Here is a 22,524-nt window from a genome sequence, read left to right on the forward strand (position 1 = left end):
TCTCTTTATTTACAATGCAAAAGCATCTTTTATTAACTATTGGATATGACGCAAAAAAGAATTTTTTTTCTCTTCTTTTTTTCTTATTATTAATTATAAGGCTTCTTTTTATGTTATGTGTTTTTTTTCTTTTCTTATTTTATCTTGCTAAGAAAAAATTATTTTCGCGCGCTAAATAATCCCGAAATCCTGTTTCCGAAAATAATCCGAAATCGGAATTAAAATGAAAGTCTTAACGACGACGACCAGCGGGAAAAAAATCGTCGAACCGATTTGAAGAGTCACCGGGGCTGACTAATAAACAAAAAGTTTCTTCTTTTTTTTATTTTCACAGTCGAATAAAGACAAAGACAAACTACGAGAAAGGAAAGATTCTGATAGCAAGGTAACCAACTCTCACCAAATTTCTCAACAGATTTTTCCCATGACATAATATTATGAATTTATTGAGAATTAAGGACACCACTATAAACCGGTAACGTTTCAGTAATATTTTTTGTGCTGTAGTTACAGTAAACTATCCAAAAGTCTGCTCAAAAATCAAATCACTTTTCTGATCACTGATTGGTTGATTTGCCTCAATTACATCATAGTTAACCAATCGGATTGATTGGATTGTTGAGCTGGATTTTCGATGGAATTAAGTACGGTAAGGGAGCTTTGCAAAAGAAAAAATCTGACCAATAGAAAATGAATCTTTGTGCTTTTTTTCTTCAGAAAAAGAAAGCTCCATCTACCAAATTGGAATGTAAGAATGATTTTTTTATAAATATATTAAAAAGTTGACTAAATTCAAGGTACTGATATTCATGACTTAATGTTTTCTACGGAAAAGCCTCGGTTTTTACTTTTTATACACTTTTTGTCTAGGTTAAAAGTGCCACTACTGGCTAAAACCGGGGTATTTCCGTTGAAAACATTACGTCATGAATATCATGAATTTCAATATGATATGTTTTTTCGATAATCACTCGATTTTAAAATCACTGTTTCAACTGCTGAAGAAATAAAAGGCGTCATTTTCTTTCTCTCGAGGAGTTTTACTTTTGCAATAGTATATCCATATCAGAAGTATAGTGTATGGATTTGATTAAGTTGAAATGAGGATGTAAATCTGTGATCAGCTTGCATTTAGTTCTAAATCTAAGAGACTTGCGTACCAGAAGATTTCAATTGACTTTCGGTACTTTTCATCGCGTCAACAATTTTTTCGTTTCGATTTGAATAACCCAGTCTGGTTTTGTTAGTGTCTCACGTTTACCGTTTCGTATTACAATGAATCTACGGTAATGAATTTTGAAATTAGCTGTAGATATCGGGTCTGTGTACAGACTAGTTTATTAGTAGATCGCGTACGCTAACAACGTAATCAAAAATGTAAGCAAATAGCTAGGCTACGTTATTAAGCAGATATTCAATAGGTAAAAGTTGGTTATTGAGATTTATTAACCCGAGGTGATTCAATATTCAACGAGGCGAAGCCGAGTTGAATATACATCACCGAGGGTTAATAAATGCAATAACCAACGAAAACCTATTGAATATATGTTTTATTATATACCTAAGGCAAAAACAAAACATTAATTATGTTAATAGTCGAGCGTTTCACTTAAAACACTCCCACAATCGAACGTTCGAATTATTTTCTTTTTTAATGATTTTCTTAATTACTTTGAATCATAAAATTTGTTCATGAAATTGACGATCGATTTATTTTAATGAATTTCTTTGATGCAACAAGAGCGATGAAAAAAATCAAACTTTGAAAGCAAAAGTTGAAAAAAAAATTCTACCGTGGTATAATAGCCATGGTATATCAGGAATTATTCAATGGCTGTTTTTGCCTACAGGTTTATAATAAACCTGGTTATACCATCCTTCCGAGCGAATAACTCCCATGTAAGGCCCAAAAGCCTGGAACTGTCTATTCGCTCGCTCGCTACGTGCAGGGAGAATAACAGCTGGTAAAATGTTGGTGATTTTCGGAAAATTTGTGTGTATTGTATAATACATAGTTTAGAGCTAGACTACATTATCGGCTCTTTTTGCGCTGGCTCTTATTACGCCACGAGCTCAAAAATAACGCCAATAAGGGCCGGCGTAAAAAAGGTCGATAAGGTATGTAAGTTTTTCTCTTTTGAAGTTTTTTAAAGTTTCATTACATTAAAAAATGGTTAGTTTGTTCACTCTCCGTATGACTTTGTTATTGACCGATTTTCTTTTTTGGGTTTGAGACGTGACTACTTGACTTGACGCTCTCTAATTCGACGATATAATATCAGGTACACTCCATTATTCGATAATATTGAAAGTCACCGTCAACGCTCTGCTATTTGATACGTCCCTTATTCGATAAAAATCGAATTAGAGAGCGTAAGCTTAGTTCGTTTCAAAGTATTTGGAAAAAAATATTTCCTTTTCTGGTAAAATCTCATCAAATCAGATGAAATGGATTTTTTATAAGATACTTTAATAATTGGTCAATTGAAGTAATCAATATGACGCGTTCTTTAGAAAAAGTTACAAAATTGTTTTATTACTTTTTAACGACCAACCGAATCAAATAAGAGCTTGTAAAAAACTCCATCTCGTCCCTATCAAATTGACGTCATTCAGTCAGAAAATGGATGTTTCGCAATTAAAAACATTTGTAAATCACGTCGTGCTTCCGGGTGATTTTCGCCTCGTATTTCATTTTTACTTAAAGGACATACATATGACAAAAGAAAAATATGAGACTTTATCAGCGAGATTGGAGAAATTTATTTAAAAACTGTTCCTATTTTTCATGGATTCTTTCCGTTTAAAACCTTCCGAAGTTTGATTTTCTACAGAAAAACTTAAAAAGGTACCGAGTTCGTAGTACGTATATTAACGGTAACCCCCTCCCCCGAAACGCGGTTGTTTTGAAATGCCGGAAATACACGTCGAAAACGAAAGTATTCCGAATTTCTCGTAGCAATAGCATTCTGCAAAATAAACATTTACGATATCAAAACATTCGAAAAGCTCTACCCAGGGTTAAGTTAATGGCTTCCTTTCCTGTGAGCGAAAAAAATTATGGAAATTGTAAATGATTTGTTGGTTTCAACTGAGTATTTTATCAGATAAGGAAAAATACATACCCATTATAAATGGTTGAGAAGGAGAGTCTTGTTCCAATGCAAATGTAGAGTGAGTTCACTTCCAATTTTTTATTGTGGTTTGTGTTTGTGCTTTTAAATAAAAAGCACAATCATTAAAAATTGATTATGTGCTCTTTAATAGTGTCCACTGTTCATTTCATTTTGTGAGTTTGAGTTATAGATTTAGACCATTTATCTTAAATGTAAGAAGTCAGATTGCTTGATATTTCCCTCCTGTTTAGTTTACAGCAACTAAGATAAGAAAAACCATGTATCATTCCTCTGCTTTTGAGACCCTCGCTCTGTTCTGACAGCTGACAATTAGGCTAGGAAAATCTGGTGCTGTGGTATAGTGGTCATTGACCTTGGTTGCTGCACAGGCGACTAAGGTTCGATTCCCACTCGCAGCGGTTCACTTGGCAAGTGAATGAACCTTCGCCCGGGTCCCCGTCAACCCATGCCATGTGAGGGGAAGTGGGTAGTCAGTCCAAGGTGCTGACAGGGTGCTCATTGAAAGCGTCTAAAGTTGCGAAAATAGGCTTAAAAGCCTCCTGCAACTCAACCAAATAGAAATAGAAACTTACCTCTCTCAAGACTTACCTCTTTTCTCTTTCCTATTCCAATATTATATTACAATGCTTAACGTAGATTCGTCAACCTGGATATGTGCTTTCGCTTTGTTATCTCGACACCAGATCAGCAAAATAGTTAAAATAAACCTTTAATTAAATTCTTGGTATTATTAATTCTCATCGAACACGTTCATCTATCAAACAAAAAGCAGCCAAATGAGAGAGGCAATTTTACACTTGAAACGCATGCAAATGTTCTGTCCATCATTAAAATTTTACAAACTTTTTTACGTTTCAAGTCACGTAATAAAAATAATTTGTGCGCTAAGGCGAGACCAAATTAATTTGTTGTTCTACGAGCAGATTATCGGGAAAATATGGGTCGGTCGGTCGACAAAAGAAAAATATATTTTTTGTAATTGAGGGTCGGCAAAGTGTCAAAACATTTTCTTCAGTTGTTCAAAAGTTTAACCCTTCTTTTGATGAAATTCATATTTTCATTTGAAGTGCTTGGGATTTGTAATTTTATGCTTGCGAAAGTCTGTGGTAGAAATTTTCAGCTTTTCAACTGTTTTTAATCTTTCGAAAAACCAGTGTGCAAGATTAACTGCAGTGGAAATTCAATATTATTATTTTTTCAATATCAGCAAAAATAGGGTCGGTCGGGCCCGTAGAACAACAAATTAAATTTGTCTCGCCTAAGCCGCCTGGTTTCCTTGTCTTTATTTATCACAAACACACGCTCTAGGCGCAAAGAGGTCGCACATATACATACATGACTCCCTATTTTTCATTTCAATCACTGAAGGCAGGACAGAGTTGGTTGGTAATTTATTGGTTGGAGTTATTTTCATTATTTCACGGTAAAAAGGTCTACTAAAAGATTCCTAGCGTGCAAAATTTTGATTTGGATATCTTTGTTCAAAGCATGCTGATTAGTTTTTAGTGATCACTACATCGTTAAAATTTTCTTTAAACATAACACTCCACATTTCTCATATATCAACAATCTGTGACGTGATAGGAAGAGTACAATTTACTGATTGATTGGTAACTTTGATATGTATTTGTTTATTTTTGATTTCATGTTTTAAAGACCAGTGTACAGCCATGTCGAGATAACAAGACGCATGTCGAGGTTAGACAAATCTACGGTACATAAATGTGACTCCCCAAGCGATCTGAAGTACATAAAAGTCCGATCAGTAAAAAGACCGATCTTCTTTGGCCTCTACTCGACCGGTCTTTTTACCTTTTGGGCCGCTCGGATATTGAAGAAGGCCGATGCGAGGCCGCTTATTAAAAGCGGCCACAGTGAAGCGGCCACATAGTAAGTCTTAAGCCGCTAACAGCGGCCCTTAGCGGACATTAGCGGCCCTTAGCGGACATTAGCGGCCCTTAGCGGACATTAGCGGCCCTAAGCGGCCATTAGCAGCCCTTAGCTTTGTTTTTCAATTTACTTACATTTTCAAGTACATTTGGAACAAAGAAAGATTTTTCCAGAAATTAAAAAGTGCAAAACAACATAAAAAATATAAAAGGGAGGGCGCTCAAAATAAAAAGGACCTGATTGCTTCCCCAGTAGAGGAGAGGGAAAGCTTCCAAAAGGGCATCTCGCAGGCTTTGCTTTCTTATAAGCTTCTGATTTGTCACAAGCTCCTGATTTGTGACGTTTCGAATGTTTGATGCAACTTTTAGAATGCGAGAGAGAGAGAGAGAGAAAAAATGAAAATCACGTGAAAAGAAAGAGAACACACTCAGAAGGAGTGTATTTCATCACTATTTTTGGTAAAAGTTCACGGGATAACACGAAGGAAAGCACGCAGAGGGAGCTCAATGTAAACAAACATTTAGTAAAAGTCTGCACTCTGCTTCGTTCGTTGTGGGTCATGCTGGGCTTGGCTTAACCTCAAGATTTTGGTCTCTCGAGACATTTTTCTTGCTTTCCAAATCCATATTATGATTTGAAAAGAAATGTAAGAGAGCAAAGTATTTCGCTATTCAAAAATACTAGATAAACAAATTCAGAATCTGTAAGTAGTTAAAAGAACAATTTTTTAGGATAACCCTGTATCACCACGAATGATCCTTTTGTTAATATCCCCTTCTCAGTCAGTGGAATTCTCTGTTTTTATTTTGGACAATGTAAAATTCTTTATATAGCCAAAATTTGGTAAAACTTTAACTGAATTCCACAAGCTTAAGCCGAATTCAATAATTACTTTTACCGAATTTAGTTAAACTTTCTACCGAAGCGATTTGGTTAAACTGCCGAATTTAACCGAAACCATTTAACCGAAATTCGGTTACATTTTTGAAAAGATCCCTACGATATAAGCGAAAAAGGATTAATTAATCAAATACAAGGATTAAATAATCGAATATGGGAGATTAAAAATAATCGACTATAGGAAATTAAGTCAAGTCGAATCATTAATCGAACTTCATAAACGAAAATCGATTATATTTTTGAGAAGATCCCTAAAGAAGGCCGCTAAGGCCGCTGGCCGCTAAATAGGCCGCTGGCCGCTTGGCCGGTCTCTCGATCAAGAAAAAGCCTCTAATAGAGGCCTTGAGGCCGTTCTTGGAAATTCCATTGGCCGCTTCATCGCCGATCTTCTAAAATGTTAGGCCGCTTGAAATTTCACTTCGCCCGCTATGAGACCGGTCTTTTACCCGCTTTAGGCGATCGGACTTTTGTGTACTTCAAATCGCTTGGGGAGTCACAAATGACACATAAAACACATTGACAGAAGTATTCCCCGTGCAATGTTACAGGGCTGCAAAAAAAAAATTTAGTCAATGGAACATCATGTCCGACAGAAATGAAATCCTGTCAGTCAAACTCGAAATCCTGTCAGTTATTCATTGTATATTTTTTTCTAAAATTATACAGTCTTGAAAGTTACGGAGAAAGCAAGTAGGTAAAATAAAAGTGACCTTGGAACAATTTTTTACTGAAACAGAAAAATTGATTTGATAAAATTTAACTGAGAAATACCCTTGAAAGTTACGAAGTAAGCAAGTCAATAAAAGTGATCTTAGAAACACTCTTGAAAGTGATGAAGAAAGCGAGTTGATAAAAGTTAACTTAGAAACATTCTTGAAAGTTATGACTGGTTATGAAGAAAGCAAGTCAATAAAAGTTAACTTAGAAACATTCTTGAAAGTTATGACTGGTTATGAAGAAAGTGAGTCAATAAAAGTTAACTTAGAAACACTATTGAAAGTTATGAAGTCAGCAAGTCGATAAAAGTGATCTTAGAAACACTCTTGAAAGTTACAAAGAAAGTGCGTCAATAAAAGTTAACTTTGAAACACCCTTGAAATTTACGAAGAAAGCAAGTTGATAAAAGTGATCTTAGAAAGAAAGAAAATTACGAAGAAAGCAAGTTGATAAAAAAGATTTAAAAAAAACCCTTTAAAAGTTACGAAGAAAGCGAGTTGATAAAAGTTATCTGAGAAACACTCTTGAAAGTTACGGAGAAAACCAGTCAATAAAAAAGTGAAACAACCTTAGAAACAACCGTTAATAAAATTACCAAGAACGCAGTCAATTAAAGTAAACTTTAGAAACATTCTTGAAAGCTACAAAGAAAGTGACTATTAAAAGAATAGGCTAAGTAAGAGACAGGAGTGTAAGAGATTTATTTTCAACTCTCAAGTTAATGGTTTATTCTTCATGACCGACACAAAAGATTTTCAGTCGGTCAAATGGCTTTTTCAGTCAGACATTGACCAATGACCCACGCTTACTTGCAGCCCTGATGTTATGTTTATATTGATATCTGCAATAAAAACAAAAAGTGTCTCTTCTTCTCGCAGTGGCTTCCTTAAGTCACTCCATTGAAAAAACTTTTAAATTTCAATCAACAATATTGTCGCATACGATGAAGTTTAGAGCCTGTCCACATGATAGAGTTTAGTCTTTCCATTGATAGAAAGTGTGTAGATCATTCTGTAGATGACAAACATCCTCTGGTTTGGATATTTTTTTATCAGTCAGGTGTCGTCTGCAAACGATAGGATAGAAATTTTTAGAATAGAATGGAAAATGTTGTTATCAATTTCTTGAATCATGATTGGAAACAATAGCAGTCCCAGCACAGATCCTTGTGGCACATCTGAAATAACCTTTGTTTCTGAGGACAAGGTTGAGTTTACTGAAACTTTGTGGGCTCGATGAGTTAAAAAAGATCTGATCTATTCGAGGAGTTTACAGTTTATGCCATTTTTTTGAAGTTTGTGCATAAAATGGAATGGTCTACTCTATCAAAAGCTTTACTAAAGTATCTGTATCTTGGCTTGTACCATCTAAAGACCTTTGAAATGTGAGATGTAAGGGCAACAGGTCTAAAGTTTTCAGCAAGTCCTCAATTTCCTTTCTTGTAAACTGGGGATATACATAGTGCAGAAAGGGATCTGACCCCCTTCTTAAATGAACCCCCTTCTTGGCACCCCGCCCCAAACTTTAAAAATGCCTATCCCTCAAGAATTTTTGACAAAAAAGCAGACTTGATTGTATTGATTTTGTCAATTTGTTAGTGTCTGGATCAATTAAGGGTCAAACTTTTGGTTTAGATTAGGAGAAGCGATTTGCATATGAGTAATACAATTTAGGGTTTGATTTGATTTTAGAGTTTGGTTGAGCTTCTTTCTTGTGCATAGGATTTTCGAAGTAGTACTACGATTTCAACAAGTTTTTCTGTAGTCTATTGTTCATAGTACTTTCAGAGGGGTCTCAACCCCTCCTTCTATAAATCAATCCTTATGTTATCCACATATTTACAAAATCTTCCTACCTTTGCTCTTTCTGAATGAAAATCAAATTTGCAATAAAGCTGGCAAATTTATACATGAGTCAGAAATGGAAAAAGATGCAAAATGAAAAGCTTTAGATAGTATCTTCTTGAAATATTAATATTGCATTTTTACTCTTTAGATCCTACAACATCCTTATTTCTTGCCCCTCCCTTTTAAGGCCCTTTTCTCCTTGCCTAGCTTATTAAAGTGATTTTAAGTCAGGCTCTCTATTTAGAAAGAGAGGATTCGCACTCTAGACTCGCCTTAGAGTGGATATTTGATAAAATTGAAGTCGAGCAATGGCTGATCTTATATTTTTTGCTAATGTCAGCTGCTATCAATAATATCATAATGGAATCATTTTTTAAATAAAAGTGTTGATTCTGATAATCGACAAAAAGATTATGTTACTAAAGTAAACAAGTTACTTCAATCAGAAAGGTACATAAAAATGTGAACAGATAAATCATTTAAAACTCATCACTGGTATATCTTTCATTTTACTTTGTTTCTAGCATTTTTTTTATTCAAATTGCCTTTTTTAATTGGAAAAGATTTTGTAAGATAGCTTCTACTTTGGCAAAATATCTTGCCTTTAAAATTTTGTATTTGTTGACTTATGATAAGTAAATAAAGTGTTTATGTCATTTGATATTATGTGTCAACCAAACTAGATCTAGAAGAAAAATTCAAAATGCTGTCAGTTTTTGGTAGAAAGTTTGTATAGTTGTTGTGTGTCTCTCAACAAAAAATGTTGAACTCTTGAAATTGTTACTTTATTTTGATGGACGAGGTTGCCCATTATGAAAGCTACTGCTGTCAGTATTACTTTTTATTTCTCATTTTCAGTGTTTTTAAAAGCTCATTATCATAACAAGACTAATATCTCAGACAAATAGATTTACTCTTTAGAGATGCACTCTGAAGCCACTTGAATACCCTTTTTTATTCAAAGAAAGTTTGTTAATAGCTCAATTCTGTTAGCCAGAACCAGAAAGAAAAGATATTGATAAATGATAAGGCATCACTCTTTTAAATGTGGTCATACTTGCAAAGAAAATTTAATATGTCAGAATGGTTTGATTTTTCATGATTATCTCCTGTTATGTTCTTTTCATTTTTATCTTTGTAGCTTCCAACAAAATCGATGGTAAAACTGCGAGTTTCTTGGCAAAAAGAGGCAATTCATTCAGGAACTTTAATAAGGTGGGGCTCATTTTGTAATTTTTAGTAACTGAACTTTCATTATTTCTTACTATGATATTTAAAAACACAATCATCACTCACTAAATCAACCCTTTATGAAAGAAAATCATTGATGGCAAAGAGTTCCTTGGAATAAGCAGTATATATTTTGTCAAGTAATAATTTGATAATTATGGAAGCCATAAACCTTCTTATCATTTTGTTATGATCAGGGGTCTACGGACAGTTTCATAAGAGGAGTCCCCACCACAAGCAGTGTTAACCGTGGAAATCGTCAAAGTCAAAGGTCTCCGGTCATCACCAGAAGGTTTGTATTATTATAGTGATTCTAAACAACTCCCCTGCTGACTTAACTTAAAAAAATATGAAAACTGTCTCCTAGACAAGTGCTAGAAAAGTTTTTATTCTGCTCCAGGTTTGCATTAGGATTTTTAAATTTGAAGAAAGTTGTACTTGATTGATAGCCTGCTCTAATATAAAACCTTGGTGTAGAGTTTGTCTAGATATCTGCACTTAAATCAAAATAAGAAATTGCAGTCCAAAACACCTTTTTGACCATAGTCACGCAGTCTGGCGCATGCCACTTTATTATTTAATTTACCACCCTTAACTCGATCCAATCCTTTTTTTACACTTTTTTCTATTGTCGTTAGGTGCGAAAAAAAGGCTGGGACGGTTTTAGGGTGGTAAAATGGACAAAAGCATTGGACAGTAGCATTGGTGGCTACAGTCTAAAAGGTGTATTGAAAAAAATCTTTAATATTATTCCCACTTCTTCTTTTAGACCATTAACATTGGACCACATGAGTGAGCCAAGCTCTGATTATGACTCTTACAGTATGCAGCAATCAAAGTAACCATTTCTTGTTTTATTTACAAAGCGTATGTTTATGTTTAACCCCAAGGAAACCCATTTTGAAACTGGTTTTTGATCTCATTAGAAAGAATTTCAAAAATCTTTTGAGAGTTGATTATTTCATAATTTTGTTATCTTTTGAAATAATTCAATGTTTGCTTATTAAACTATGGGGTCTTTTTTGAGAAAGTTTTGTAGTCTGCTAATTATTTCTTAAAACTAAAGAGCTTTAAAGCTATGTAATTTTAACTAACCTAAAAAACAAAAATTGTTTGTTCTCCATCAGTTAAACAAAAACATCTTTTGAGGTGGTGATCTCTGTATAAATTTTTCAATTTTTTCTCCTTGAGCTCACATAGCAAATACATTATTTTACAAAGTTGAAGAGTTTTTCTTTTGCAAAATGAAAAGGGCAAGAGCATTATCATTTAGTTATGATGGTGCTGTACCATCAAATTTTTTACGCAAAAGGTTTAATAGACAAAGTAGCATTTCATTGTAAGTATTTAAAAATTATTCTATGGATCCTGAATTGCAGCCTCCACCACTACACATTATTATTTTAATCTATCTTCATGATTACTCATTTTTCAAACGTTTCTACTCAATTTTTGTATTACAGGAACCTGTCCTCTTCCAGGACATCCCTTGATTCTCTTGGAATGACTCTTGAAGGAGATGACACAGACTATAATGGTAAGTGGCCTAACTCTCTTCAAATTCTTTAAAAACAAATAGAATGTAAATGCACACTTCACTCTGTCCTAGTGAATTTTGATAATGTCAAAAAGCATCATACATTCATGTCACTCTCTAAAGATCTTATTCAGACAGAAATTCTTCTATTTTTGTTTTGAAACACATATACCTTTGGAACTGTTTTTCACGGGAACTGGTATTCACAGTCGAAAAGAAAAATCAGAAAAAATGCATTTCGTGGGTTTTAATTTTTGCGGTTTTGCCCTTTTTTGGACAAATTAATTTCTTTCATTTTCCTAGGGATTTTTCGAATTTTTCGATGAAATTGGAAAAAATTGTATTTCGCGAGTTCAAATTTTTGTGGTTTTGCCAAAAAAAAACGAGAAAAACGCGAAAATTAATTCCCGCGACAATTAGTTCCAATAAGGTAGCCAAATTGTAATTCTTTTCTTAAAGGGGAAGTTAAGTAATTTCTAGGGTACCCATTTTTTGCTGTTATCATCATTATATGACAATATCATGTGCCTCAGGTTACTTTTTATTCGTTCGAAACACTTTTTTCTACGACATATAGCTCCCTCTTTTTTGCAATAAAAGTGAGTTTTTAAAGAGAACGCGTTTTTTAAAGAGGAATGGCACGAGCATCTGTTCTGACGTAATTTGCTCCAAAAGACGAACAGAAATTTTTCTTTTAAATAAAATCTGTACTGATAAACAGTGTTTTGTAAAGAGATTCTGCTAGACATGGCTAGACATTTATTCGTTTTTTTCAAGATTTCTTCACGTTTCTTCGATCCTATACTTTCTCATTCTTTCTAGCTACAAGATTAGTAAGTCCTTGACCTTTTGTGATAATTTTAATTTGATGAAGCAACCGTAAATGCTAGATTTGAATATGCGGAAAAAGCTTCGGCTCTCCAGAGGAAAATGTGTCCACGAATAGTCCTCATCCCCATTGGGTAAATCGCTAATTCCACTTGAATTTTGTGGCTGAAAATGATTCCATCGAGAAAAAAAAGAATTAACATTATTTTGACTTTGACTTTACTGTGCGAGATTCAAAAGTTCCCTAGAAGATTCTCCTTCCTTTACTTCTCCTAGAATTTAGAAAAATATACATTTAACCCAGTTGCTTTCAGACTTCAATTTCCCACTGGATTAGCTAGCTTTTAGAAAAACCTACTGGTAAAAACAAGTTCTAGACTTTAGATATAGGGCGCACAACGTACGTTAGCATTAACTCACTAACGTTGACTTGTCATGAAATAGGAATTATTTAACAACATTTTTCTCTTTAAAGAGCGAGGAATGGTCTAAATACAATTTTTATATCTCTTGTCTTTCGTGTTTCATAACTATAACTTTACTTACAGCCTCTTCACATGGAAAGAAGTCCAAAACTTACGAAGCTTACTGGACCTTTCTGAAAACACAAAGATTCTTTCACATACCTAGATATTGTGGCTACCATTGAATTTCTATTTTAAAAAAACAAGGTTTTTGGATTCTAGTATGGTTAGACCGTAGAAAACATCAAGTAACGAAATATTGAAAAAATCAGGGGTTGAAAAAAGTTTTGATCAGTTATGATACAGCTCTTTTCTACTACAAAGTCGTTTAAAAAAGATTCTTTCTGGAGCAAATGACGTCACGCAAAAGAGAGATTAGAAGAAATTTTAAACAAAAAGGGGGTCTTTTAAACACCGGTTTTTGCATCTAAAAGAGTATGTGTTTATGAAAGATATATTGATGTTTAGACATTGAAGTTAAAATTTTCTTGAATTCTATGATGTTAGGATTGGTTTTCATTGGAAAAACATATACCTTAAAAATCACTTAACTTCCCCTTTAATTTGTTGAATTCTTTTCGTATTTTCAGCTTACAATCACTTTAATGATTCTGAAGTAAGTTATGTATTTTGATTATAAATTTCTTATTAAATTTCTTGGTAAATATACCAGTACTACTAGGGATCGAATTAGCGTATTGCATTTCGCAAATTGCAATGCATTTTTGGATTACTTTTACAAGTTAAAAATTGAAAATTGATCCATTTTAGGATGCAAAATCATACTTACTAAAAAATTGCAATGCACTTTCTATCCCTTATTTCAATGCCTGACTACCCTGAATTGCCATAACTGCAACAACAGCTGTTTATTCCTATCTTTTATTATTTTTTTTTTTACAGTATGATTCAGATTTGGATGCCGAGGACGTTCCTGAAACATGGAGTGAACTCGTTGATAAAAAAGTCCAACGTAAAATGCATGCTAAAGATATTAAGCGGCAAGATGTAATTTATGGTAAGACAACACCATGATTTAGTTTTCGAAAGTAAGCCCTTGTTTTTTTTTGTTAGAAATATTTCCATTTGGGTTTTTAGCTTCTCTGAACTTACATTTTATTTTATATTTTTAGAACTGATACAGACTGAAGCACAATATGTACGGACACTTAACGTTATGAAAAAGGTAATTGAAGAACTTTATGTGATTCATATTTTTTAATTTATTCAACAATCATTTTTTAAGAAAAATTTCTTAGTTAACAACAATACCAACAAACAAAACAAATTTAAATAAATCCTTGTTGTTATTTAATTTTAGATCTACATGAATGCTTTGGTCTCTTTGAATTTTGATGACAGAACTATACATACAATTTTTCCAGAATTAGAGGAATTAATAGACCTCAATGGTATGCATAGAATATAATATTATTTCCTTATTTTTGTTTTTTTTCTGCTTTTTTGGAAAGATGTTTGTACTAGAAATATTGTACCTTACACACTCCTTATTTTTAACCTGTGATCTCGAATCTTAATCAAGGCAGTGATTTTCTAACGTCTAGTAGTAATTTAGATTAAACTAATTATATTCTAATTACTGATTGTGTGATTCATTTAAGTCTATTCACATAATTATAGGGATATTTTAAAATGTGCTTCTTTCCAATTTAGGCGGATTCTTAAAAGCAATGAAGCAACGACAAGAGGAAAGCCAAAATTATTGTATTGAAAGCATTGGCGATATTCTGCTAGAGTTTGTAAGTGACTTTGGCAATAACAACAGCAGACCTTTTAAACGAAGACTTACATTTTTAACTTCAGAATACCAACCTTGCCTTAACTCCTTTGTGAAGTAAAGATTTAACAAAGTCTTCTTTACACCTCTTCACCTCTTCGCCTTCTGCTTTGTTCATAAACACAGATATATGATTCTTTACTGAGGAAGTGAGTAATCTTTTTGATGATCAATTTAATAAAAACACCCTAAGCTTTTTCACACTGATAATGATTTATTTTAATTCACTTTACCCTTTTTTAGTTTGGTGGTGAGAAAGGAGAACGCCTCAAATATGCTTACGGCACTTTTTGTAGTAAACATCTAGAAGCTGTTGCAAAATATAAGGAGATAATGAAGTTGGATAAAAATAATGTTTCTAAAGTCATGAAGGTACTCATTACTATTTAAAAATAAATTCTAAAGGCTCTTTTCTGAACAAAACCAGTTTTAACAAATAGTTTAACGTAAACCTAAAAAAAATACACAAAATATTGAAATAATTTTTTCTATCATTTTTTTTGGTGTCTGGCGCTATGATTTTTCCTAGATAGTTTGTATTCTAACTTTTCCAGTCCAGATAAGGCTTTTTTTACAGTATCAATTCACTTAAGTTCCTTTACATAATGTTTGTTACTTAATCTCATCACCTCTATATTTTTTTGCTCCAGAAATGTTTATTAATGGAACGATCAAGGCGCCTAACACTACCAGAATGTATTACCTATGTTACGATACGAATGACAAAATATCCTCTCCTCATCGAGGCAATAATAAAGGCAACAAAAGGTAAGACCTGTCTTCTGAATTACTTGTTACTCTCTTTTAAAATAGTCTTAAGCTGGTACTTTTATTCGATAAGAATCGAAAAAGACCTGTTTTATTTTTCTGTTTCCATCTTTTTTCCTCTGATGTGCTTATTTTGTTTTTCTTTCTTGTTAGAATCCAAACCAGATTATGAAATGCTGAAAACGTCGTTAAGTTTAGTCAAAGTAAGTAACTCTTAAATAACTACTCAACTTAATTTTTAAGATCCTCAATTTTGACCTGTATACATTATTAGTACCAGTAATCGTATGGTTTGGAGTGCAAAGTACTATTTTTCTCCTTTGTTACTTGTGATTAATCGTTAATTGCACTCCAAATCATACGATTACTAGTACGAATTAGCGAAGACTTACAGTTGGTAAAGTGGCAATTGTGTCCACTTGTAATGCACCATATGTTGACAGCTACGGCATTTGAGTCGATTTTGATCTTTGTCATCAATACACGTAACAAGGGTGCATGTTGCAGTTGTGTTTGCAGCTTCCATTGGTGGATCTTGGGTGTTTTTGTCGCGATTTCTGTTCATATTTAGCGCATTTTGATGCTTCTTTGAGTTTCCACCATTTTTTGAAGTGCGCTGCAAAACACGTCTTAACTAAGTTGTGATTTGGAATTTATCAGTGTTTTATCTTAACATCCTAAATATGTAGCCAGTTCTTTGAACATTGTTTGTCAATCTTTGTCTCGACTTCCCTTATTTTTTTCTGTTTACAGGAAGTTCTTGTGGCAGTAGACGATGCAGTCAATGATTACGAACAACAAAAGGTCTGTAGACATTTGACATTATACACGAAATACAGTCCCATGCTAGATTACTAACATTACAAGCATCCTGGCCTAGACGAATTCAACACTATAACGATCTACTTAAGGACTCTAGCGTCTGAACTTTCACATTCACTTTGTACGAAATCTGATCTAGACAAAACTAATATTTTAAACATTTCTGCTAGATTATCCATTCCTTGGTCTAAAAAAACTTGAAAATTTTAATGAATAAAATTGATGAAGAAGAAAAGGAAGACTTTCCCAAAGAGGAGCATTTTTTCATAGCTTCCAGAAAATCTAAACATTGGAAAAATCTTTATTTGTTAAACTTTTAGTAAAGGATATTTTTAACTGGTCAGCGGTAGTTGTGCGTGAACTTTGTGATGACGTTATCAGCACAATTTTTTAGTAAAATTTCAAGTACTCTTTTTAAAGCTCCTCGTAATGTCATTTCTTTTTTCAAAATGGAAAAATCGATTTTCTTGCTACATCCTAAAGTTATTAAAAGTTATTCAACCTTTTTCCATTTCAAGGAATTGAACAATCTGCGAAAGAATCTGGACCATAAAAACGTTGTCGAAATCAAAACTGGTCAAACCAAAACGATATACAGAGCAAAAAATGTATTCCGTTCCAGAAGTAAACTCAAATGTGATAAAAAGACTCAATTAAGAGGCAAAAGTAAATTATACGGTAAGTCTAAATTAATTTCATGAGTGGAAAATCGCAAATCATGAGTGAGAAAAAGCTTTTGTTTTTATAAAAATGAGAACTCAGAAAGAATTGAAAAGTTCTCATATTTCACATAGATTTGCTCAATTTTTACATTAATTTCTGTCTATTTTTTAGAAACTCGGATGATTGTACTGGCGGACAAGATCATTTTCTTCCAAGACAACAGCGGTGGCAAACTTCAACTTCTACAAGTAGACAATAAAGTAAGGGGTGAATTTCTATTTTTACAATTAGGATAGTTCTCTTAGTTGAATATTATCAAGAAACACTGTAATTGTCGCTCTATCATATTTTCAAGATAAAACTTGATTCTTTAACAACTCAATATTACAATTAGTCTGTAAGCTATGTTTCTTTTTAATTTAGGCGCCAGAGTTACCATTACGTAATCTTATGGTCAGAGATGTCGCTACAGGTTTGTTTTACTCTTTTTTACTTGACTCTGAATTTGAACCCACGAAATACAATTTTGAAAACTCTCCAGGAAAATGGAAGAGATTTGTCCAAAAAAAGACAAACCCGCAAGAAATAACCTGGAAAATGCATCGAATTTTTTTCGCAAAAATTACTTCCCATAAGGCAAACTTCTATTATTAAAATCTTTCTTTAATTCGAAGTAATTCTCTGTCCCAGTCGGGAAGAAACCAATTTCTAATCCTTAATATATTACTGTAAATTAAATTAGTACGAATCTCTCTGTAGCCCGAGCAAATTAGTACGAGCTCGAATCAGCGCGAGACAACCTTATAATCAAATTCTAAATTTCTCGCTTGTGCACATGCTCTATTGTCAGACGGATTTCTGTCTCAGTGAGTAGTAAAACAGAAGCTTTTCTGGCTCTCAAAATTTTACTTACCTTTTGTAAGGTCCGGAAGACAAAGTCATTTATTCAACAAGTCAAAATCTAGCGAGTACCTCGCCAAAAACCTAGTATAGGCTAGTCAAAATCTAGCGAGTACCTCGCCAAAAACCTAGTATAGGCTAGTCGAAATCTAGCGAGTACCTCGCCAAAAACCTAGTATAGGCTAGTCAAAATCATACCTCTAAAGAATGCTTCGAAGTTCTTCAATTAGAGTATTTTAAAATTCCGACTGGAGTCTATTTCGCATTTTAATCATCCACTTTGTTCTCTTTTTAGATAAACAAGCCATATTTTTGGTCAGTACGAGTAAAGATGCCGCTCAGATTTATGAAATCGTTTGTGAGAATTCGAAAGATCAGCGACAGTGAGTATTTCATTTGATGATCATTGGGCTTTTCCAGAAAAAAAATTTACCCCACTGTTGAGGATATTGAATTTTCGAAGTACCGAATGGATATCTTACTACACGTTTTTTTTTAAGAAACTAGTTTTACCAAACAGCCTCAATGTTTCTTAAGAAATCGGCCTTTTGAGCCTTAAATGTTTCTTACATGTTTCTAAACTTTTCGACATAATCAGCCTTATGAAAGGCTGGATTGGAAGGTTGTTTAAAAAACCGAATTAAAAAATGTTATTTTCTCATTCTCAGCCTCAGCATGTTTCTTAGATGTTTCTTAGTATTTAGGCATTCTGAGCCTCATGTTTATTAAAAGTGTGTTTCTTAAAAAAAAAAAAAAACGTGTATATTACTTTATACGAATCGGATATCTTACTTTATTAGTAAAGACCCTCCTGGATATCCTCTCTTATAAAAATGCTTATGCCTGGATATCGTATTTTTTACTTGAAAAGACACTTTACCTGGATATCCGCTTCCTTGTAGATATTTACCCCTGGATATCCACTTTTGAACAGAAATCGTTAACCCCCTGGATATCCGATATCCTCAACAGGGGGGGGGGGGCACGGACTATTTCTGGAAAAGCCCATTCTATAACAAGTCAGATACCAGAGTGATTTCTTCTTCGAGTATATTCTTCATTTTACAACTGTGAAGCCACGCATCAAAATGCTTTATAAATAAATAGCCTACGAAGTATATTGAAATTGTTGAAATTGTTTACATAAAACTCGAACTTTTTTCCTCCATGGGGCAATCATAAAAGGGGAAAAAAGTTAAAACAGGAACGGGAACAACTTACAGGATAAAATTCTGATTAAAAAGAAAACGTAGCTTCAAGGAAGATTTGAAAGTATTGAATCGAAAGAAAGAAGTGTCCTTGATTCAAAAGAATCTTTTGAAGAGAATTTTTTGATCCATCAACAAGAACAGCACCCACATAATTATTTTCCCTTTTCAAACTCCACAAGGATAAACTTAGAAACGCACACATATAAATGAAGTATCAGCTATTCTGGAAGCCAAATTGTGCCATATTGTGGACGACTTAAATATTGGAGGAGTCAAAAAAGTCTGATACTTTGAGTGAACAACTTTTTCGAAGATTTTCATTGTTCACATTGTTTCAGAGCCTCCTTTCTAAAAAACTGTAGTCTATCGTTTGCTAACATTTTCGTTGACATTCACCAGTACAGTAAGAAAGATTGAGAAGATGAACTAGATAATAGGAAAGAATTGGCGATCCAAATTTAAGTAGAGTTTTCCACAACTTGCGAGATTGCGTTTTTATCGTCATCTATTGCTTGTTAATGGTAGTTTTTTTTAGTATTTTCTTTTAGATGATTCGGTTGTATGTGAATGAATACTTTCTTTCTTTTAGATTTATGGCAAAGCTAAAAGCATATATCAAAGATTGCCCAGAAGAAGATGGTAAGCTGACTTAAGCATGTCTTTTTGAATCTACCTCGGCGTTCCTATGAATTAACCCGTGTCTGTTCGTCCGTCTAAAACCAGCTTTTCTCGGGATTGGTTCATTAGTTTTTCTGATTTTCTGCACAATGATTTCCTGGTGATATTTTTTTAGAAAAATTTGAGTCAAATACTGCCTAAGGATAATAAGGTTTTTGGACTTTGTATCGAAATTGCATCGTTATTTTTTTTGAAATTTTAAACAAAGACAGAGGACAAGGTTCTCTTGAAAGTCTAATTGTGCAAAACAAAAATGGAATGGACAATTTGTAGTCGTCTAAAAACCTCTGTGCAAGCCAAAAACTTCATATTGAGACAGATTTTTTATTGTTAATGATGATAAAAATACTTTATTCGCAAATTTAAAAATGCAAAAAGAAAGAATACAAGGACAAACACACAAAAAAAGGCCGGGTACGCAAGCAAGAAGGCAGACAAGAAATATATTTTCGAAAGTGTGTTGGTGCTAATAACGCCGAGTTTGGGATGACATTAGGGGTGTAGGTCTGGTTTGGATCGAGGTGAACCAGATACGGCTAAGCGGGCCGGAGCGATATATGCAGTGTTCATGAATACGATTTATGACTACGTCGGCAAGAGGCCGGGTGAGCGTGTAAACTTAGGCGTAGACGAGGTGAAATATTAAAGGAATTCCTACTTCTTAAGAAGTAGGACCTGTCATAATTCCCAGTGGGGATGGCTCGTACCATGTATAACAAGCTTTTGGGTCTGAAAACGTTTTGCGGTTTTGTTTTTATCTGAAATAATTTTTGCTAGCCTTCTGAGCTTCAAAGTCATACGCAGTCCAAGTCTGTCCGACGAATCTTTCTTTTGTTTTCTGAAAAATACTTTGTTTTCATGACACGCAAGCTTCTTTGTGTCGGGCTTGAGCTCTCGTGGAACAAGGGATGCTCCCAGTGTTTCATACAGCCTAATATTTCTCCGTAACAATACCACACCGCGGTGAATCTAAAATTTGCATAAATTTATTCGCTTGTACGACTTGCAATCCCATCCTCCTTTGCGTTAGGTGCTCTTGCTCGTTAATTACTTATAAAATCAAAAAAGGTAGACTAATAACTCTCACGGTTTTTCCAATCTTTTCGAAATGAACTGTTGGATTGGAAATCGTACTAATTTCTAGTTGAAATAATACACCTTTTTACGGTTAGCTGCTTCGTATAAAAAGTCACCAAAATTTCGAGTAAACAAACCATCTCATTGGCTAAAAGCATAAACACAAACAAAAAAATGTCCAGAGTAAGAGCACAGAAAGCACATTTTTTTGTTTATGTTTTTGTTTATGTTTTTGCTTTTAGCCAATGGGATGGTTTGTTTACTCGAAATTTTGGTGACTTTTTATACGAAACGGCTAACTGGAAAAAGATGTATTATGACGTGTTAGATGCGGAGTGCTATTACGGTATTTTCAAACAACTATAATACTGTACTACATGAATTATGAACGGCTCCAAAGGGCCATTTCATTTTATCTCCATACTGAGGGTGGTTTAACATTTCTAAAAGAGTTTTTTTTTCATTTTCCAGGGGGTAAAAGACAGATTTTAGTTCGTTCACCGTCACTTTAGTGTAAAAAGTGTAAAAATAAATTTTTCCAAGGGTTTCTTTGCAAATATTGCCATTTTCCAGGGGGTATCCTCACATTTCCAAGAATTTTATTTTGACTTGAAAAGGTTCGTCCATGGAATGAATAATGGAATAGCCCATTCTAGCTTCGTATTTATAAAAAGCTTCTGTAGTTTTTTTTTGAAATGTAGAATAAACCAGCTGCGCTGGAAGCTCCGGCTTTAGAGATTAAAAGATGTGAAAGATGAGCTTGTTGAGTTAGTTGTGTTCGAACGTTGCCCACAAACTACTAATCAGAACAGATCAGAAAGCAAAGCAATAAATCTATTGCAGAGCGAGTATGAGAAATAATCTTAACGAATAAATAAACCAGCTGGAAGTTTAGCTCTTCTAAGTGATTACACATGCACTTTCTTGCTTAAACAACCAAGCCCATCCCCCGCCCACTCATCCTCAACTAAAAAGTTCAAAATTGGAGCTAAAGGAGATAAACATTTAGAAGTCAATATTTCCAAGTTCTTATAAATTATTTATTTCTAACTTTGCCAATAGCGAAGCAATGATGCGCCGTTGATTTGATTGGTCCGATAATTTCGTTAATGGGATAAACTTTCGCGAGGATTAATTTCACGATTGGGCCTACCCGCGAAATTTAAAAATTTTGCAGGGACTTACTTTCGCGGGTGGCAATATTTTCACGATTTTGTGACTTAACTGTCAAATCGTGCATTTTGGTTGTTGAAATACACATTATATTAGCACTTCTTTGATGCCAGTAAACATCAAAAAGTATTTGTTTGACAAATTTTGAGTTTTGTTTAGAAATATTTCGCGGATGAGGCCTTTCCAAATTTCCATTGAGACTTAATTTCGCGGATGACACCCAAATCCACGAAATCAGCAAAATTTAATCCCCGCAAAAGTTTATTCCATTAAGCCACGGGTTTTCAGCTAAGCATTATTTTTTCTGCTGGGATAATACTTGGAACGGTCGCCAGCCGCGACGAAATTACGACAAAGTCCAAAAACGATCATTTTCAGCCGTAATTACTGTGAAAATTTCTCCAATCTTGTTCAAATTTACACAGGAATTGTGTTTTAGTATCCTTTACTGAATTCTCATAGTTTTATGTTTGTAAAAAATCTGTGTCGGGTTTGAAAAATCAAAAGGAATGGTCGCCAGCCGCGACGAAATTACGACAAAGTCCAAAACGATCATTTTCAGCCATAATACTGTGAAAATTTCTCCGATCTTGTTCAAATTTACACAGGAATTGTGTTTTAGTATCCTTTACTGAATTCTCATAGTGATATGTTTGTAAAAAATCTGTGTCGGGTTTGAAAAATCAAAAGGAATGGAATGGCCAGCCGCGACGAAATTACGACAAAGTCCAAAACAATCATTTTCAGCCATAATACTGTGAAAATTTCTCCGATCTTGTTCAATTTACACAGGAATTGTGTTTTAGTATCCTTTACTGAATTCTCATAGTGATATGTCTGTAAAAAATCTGTGTCGGGTTTGAAAAATCAAAAGGAATGGTCGC

The 22,524-nt window shown here is 33.9% G+C and overlaps 1 protein-coding gene across 5 annotated transcripts in view; it reads left to right on the top strand.

Annotated features, from left to right (window-relative positions):
• Positions 1–22,524, top strand: part of LOC136806188 (rho guanine nucleotide exchange factor 18-like) — a 76,203-nt gene that overhangs the window by 31,144 nt on the left and 22,535 nt on the right. For all 5 annotated transcript variants that reach the window (XM_067062752.1, XM_067062758.1, XM_067062765.1 and 2 more), the window contains 20 exons: positions 335–385; positions 718–748; positions 9,633–9,706; positions 9,919–10,013; positions 10,491–10,559; positions 11,185–11,258; positions 13,141–13,166; positions 13,454–13,568; positions 13,684–13,736; positions 13,872–13,962; positions 14,225–14,310; positions 14,592–14,720; positions 14,999–15,116; positions 15,270–15,319; positions 15,870–15,920; positions 16,457–16,616; positions 16,773–16,861; positions 17,025–17,073; positions 17,797–17,884; positions 19,302–19,351. In XM_067062752.1, the coding sequence (XP_066918853.1) occupies positions 335–385; positions 718–748; positions 9,633–9,706; positions 9,919–10,013; positions 10,491–10,559; positions 11,185–11,258; positions 13,141–13,166; positions 13,454–13,568; positions 13,684–13,736; positions 13,872–13,962; positions 14,225–14,310; positions 14,592–14,720; positions 14,999–15,116; positions 15,270–15,319; positions 15,870–15,920; positions 16,457–16,616; positions 16,773–16,861; positions 17,025–17,073; positions 17,797–17,884; positions 19,302–19,351 (1,549 nt within the window). The remainder of the gene's footprint in view (positions 1–334; positions 386–717; positions 749–9,632; positions 9,707–9,918; positions 10,014–10,490; positions 10,560–11,184; positions 11,259–13,140; positions 13,167–13,453; positions 13,569–13,683; positions 13,737–13,871; positions 13,963–14,224; positions 14,311–14,591; positions 14,721–14,998; positions 15,117–15,269; positions 15,320–15,869; positions 15,921–16,456; positions 16,617–16,772; positions 16,862–17,024; positions 17,074–17,796; positions 17,885–19,301; positions 19,352–22,524) is intronic.

This window comes from Clytia hemisphaerica, unplaced genomic scaffold, assembly GCF_902728285.1.
Source record: "Clytia hemisphaerica strain Z4C2 unplaced genomic scaffold, Clytia hemisphaerica genome assembly, whole genome shotgun sequence".
Classification (NCBI taxonomy): Eukaryota; Metazoa; Cnidaria; class Hydrozoa; order Leptothecata; family Clytiidae; genus Clytia; species Clytia hemisphaerica.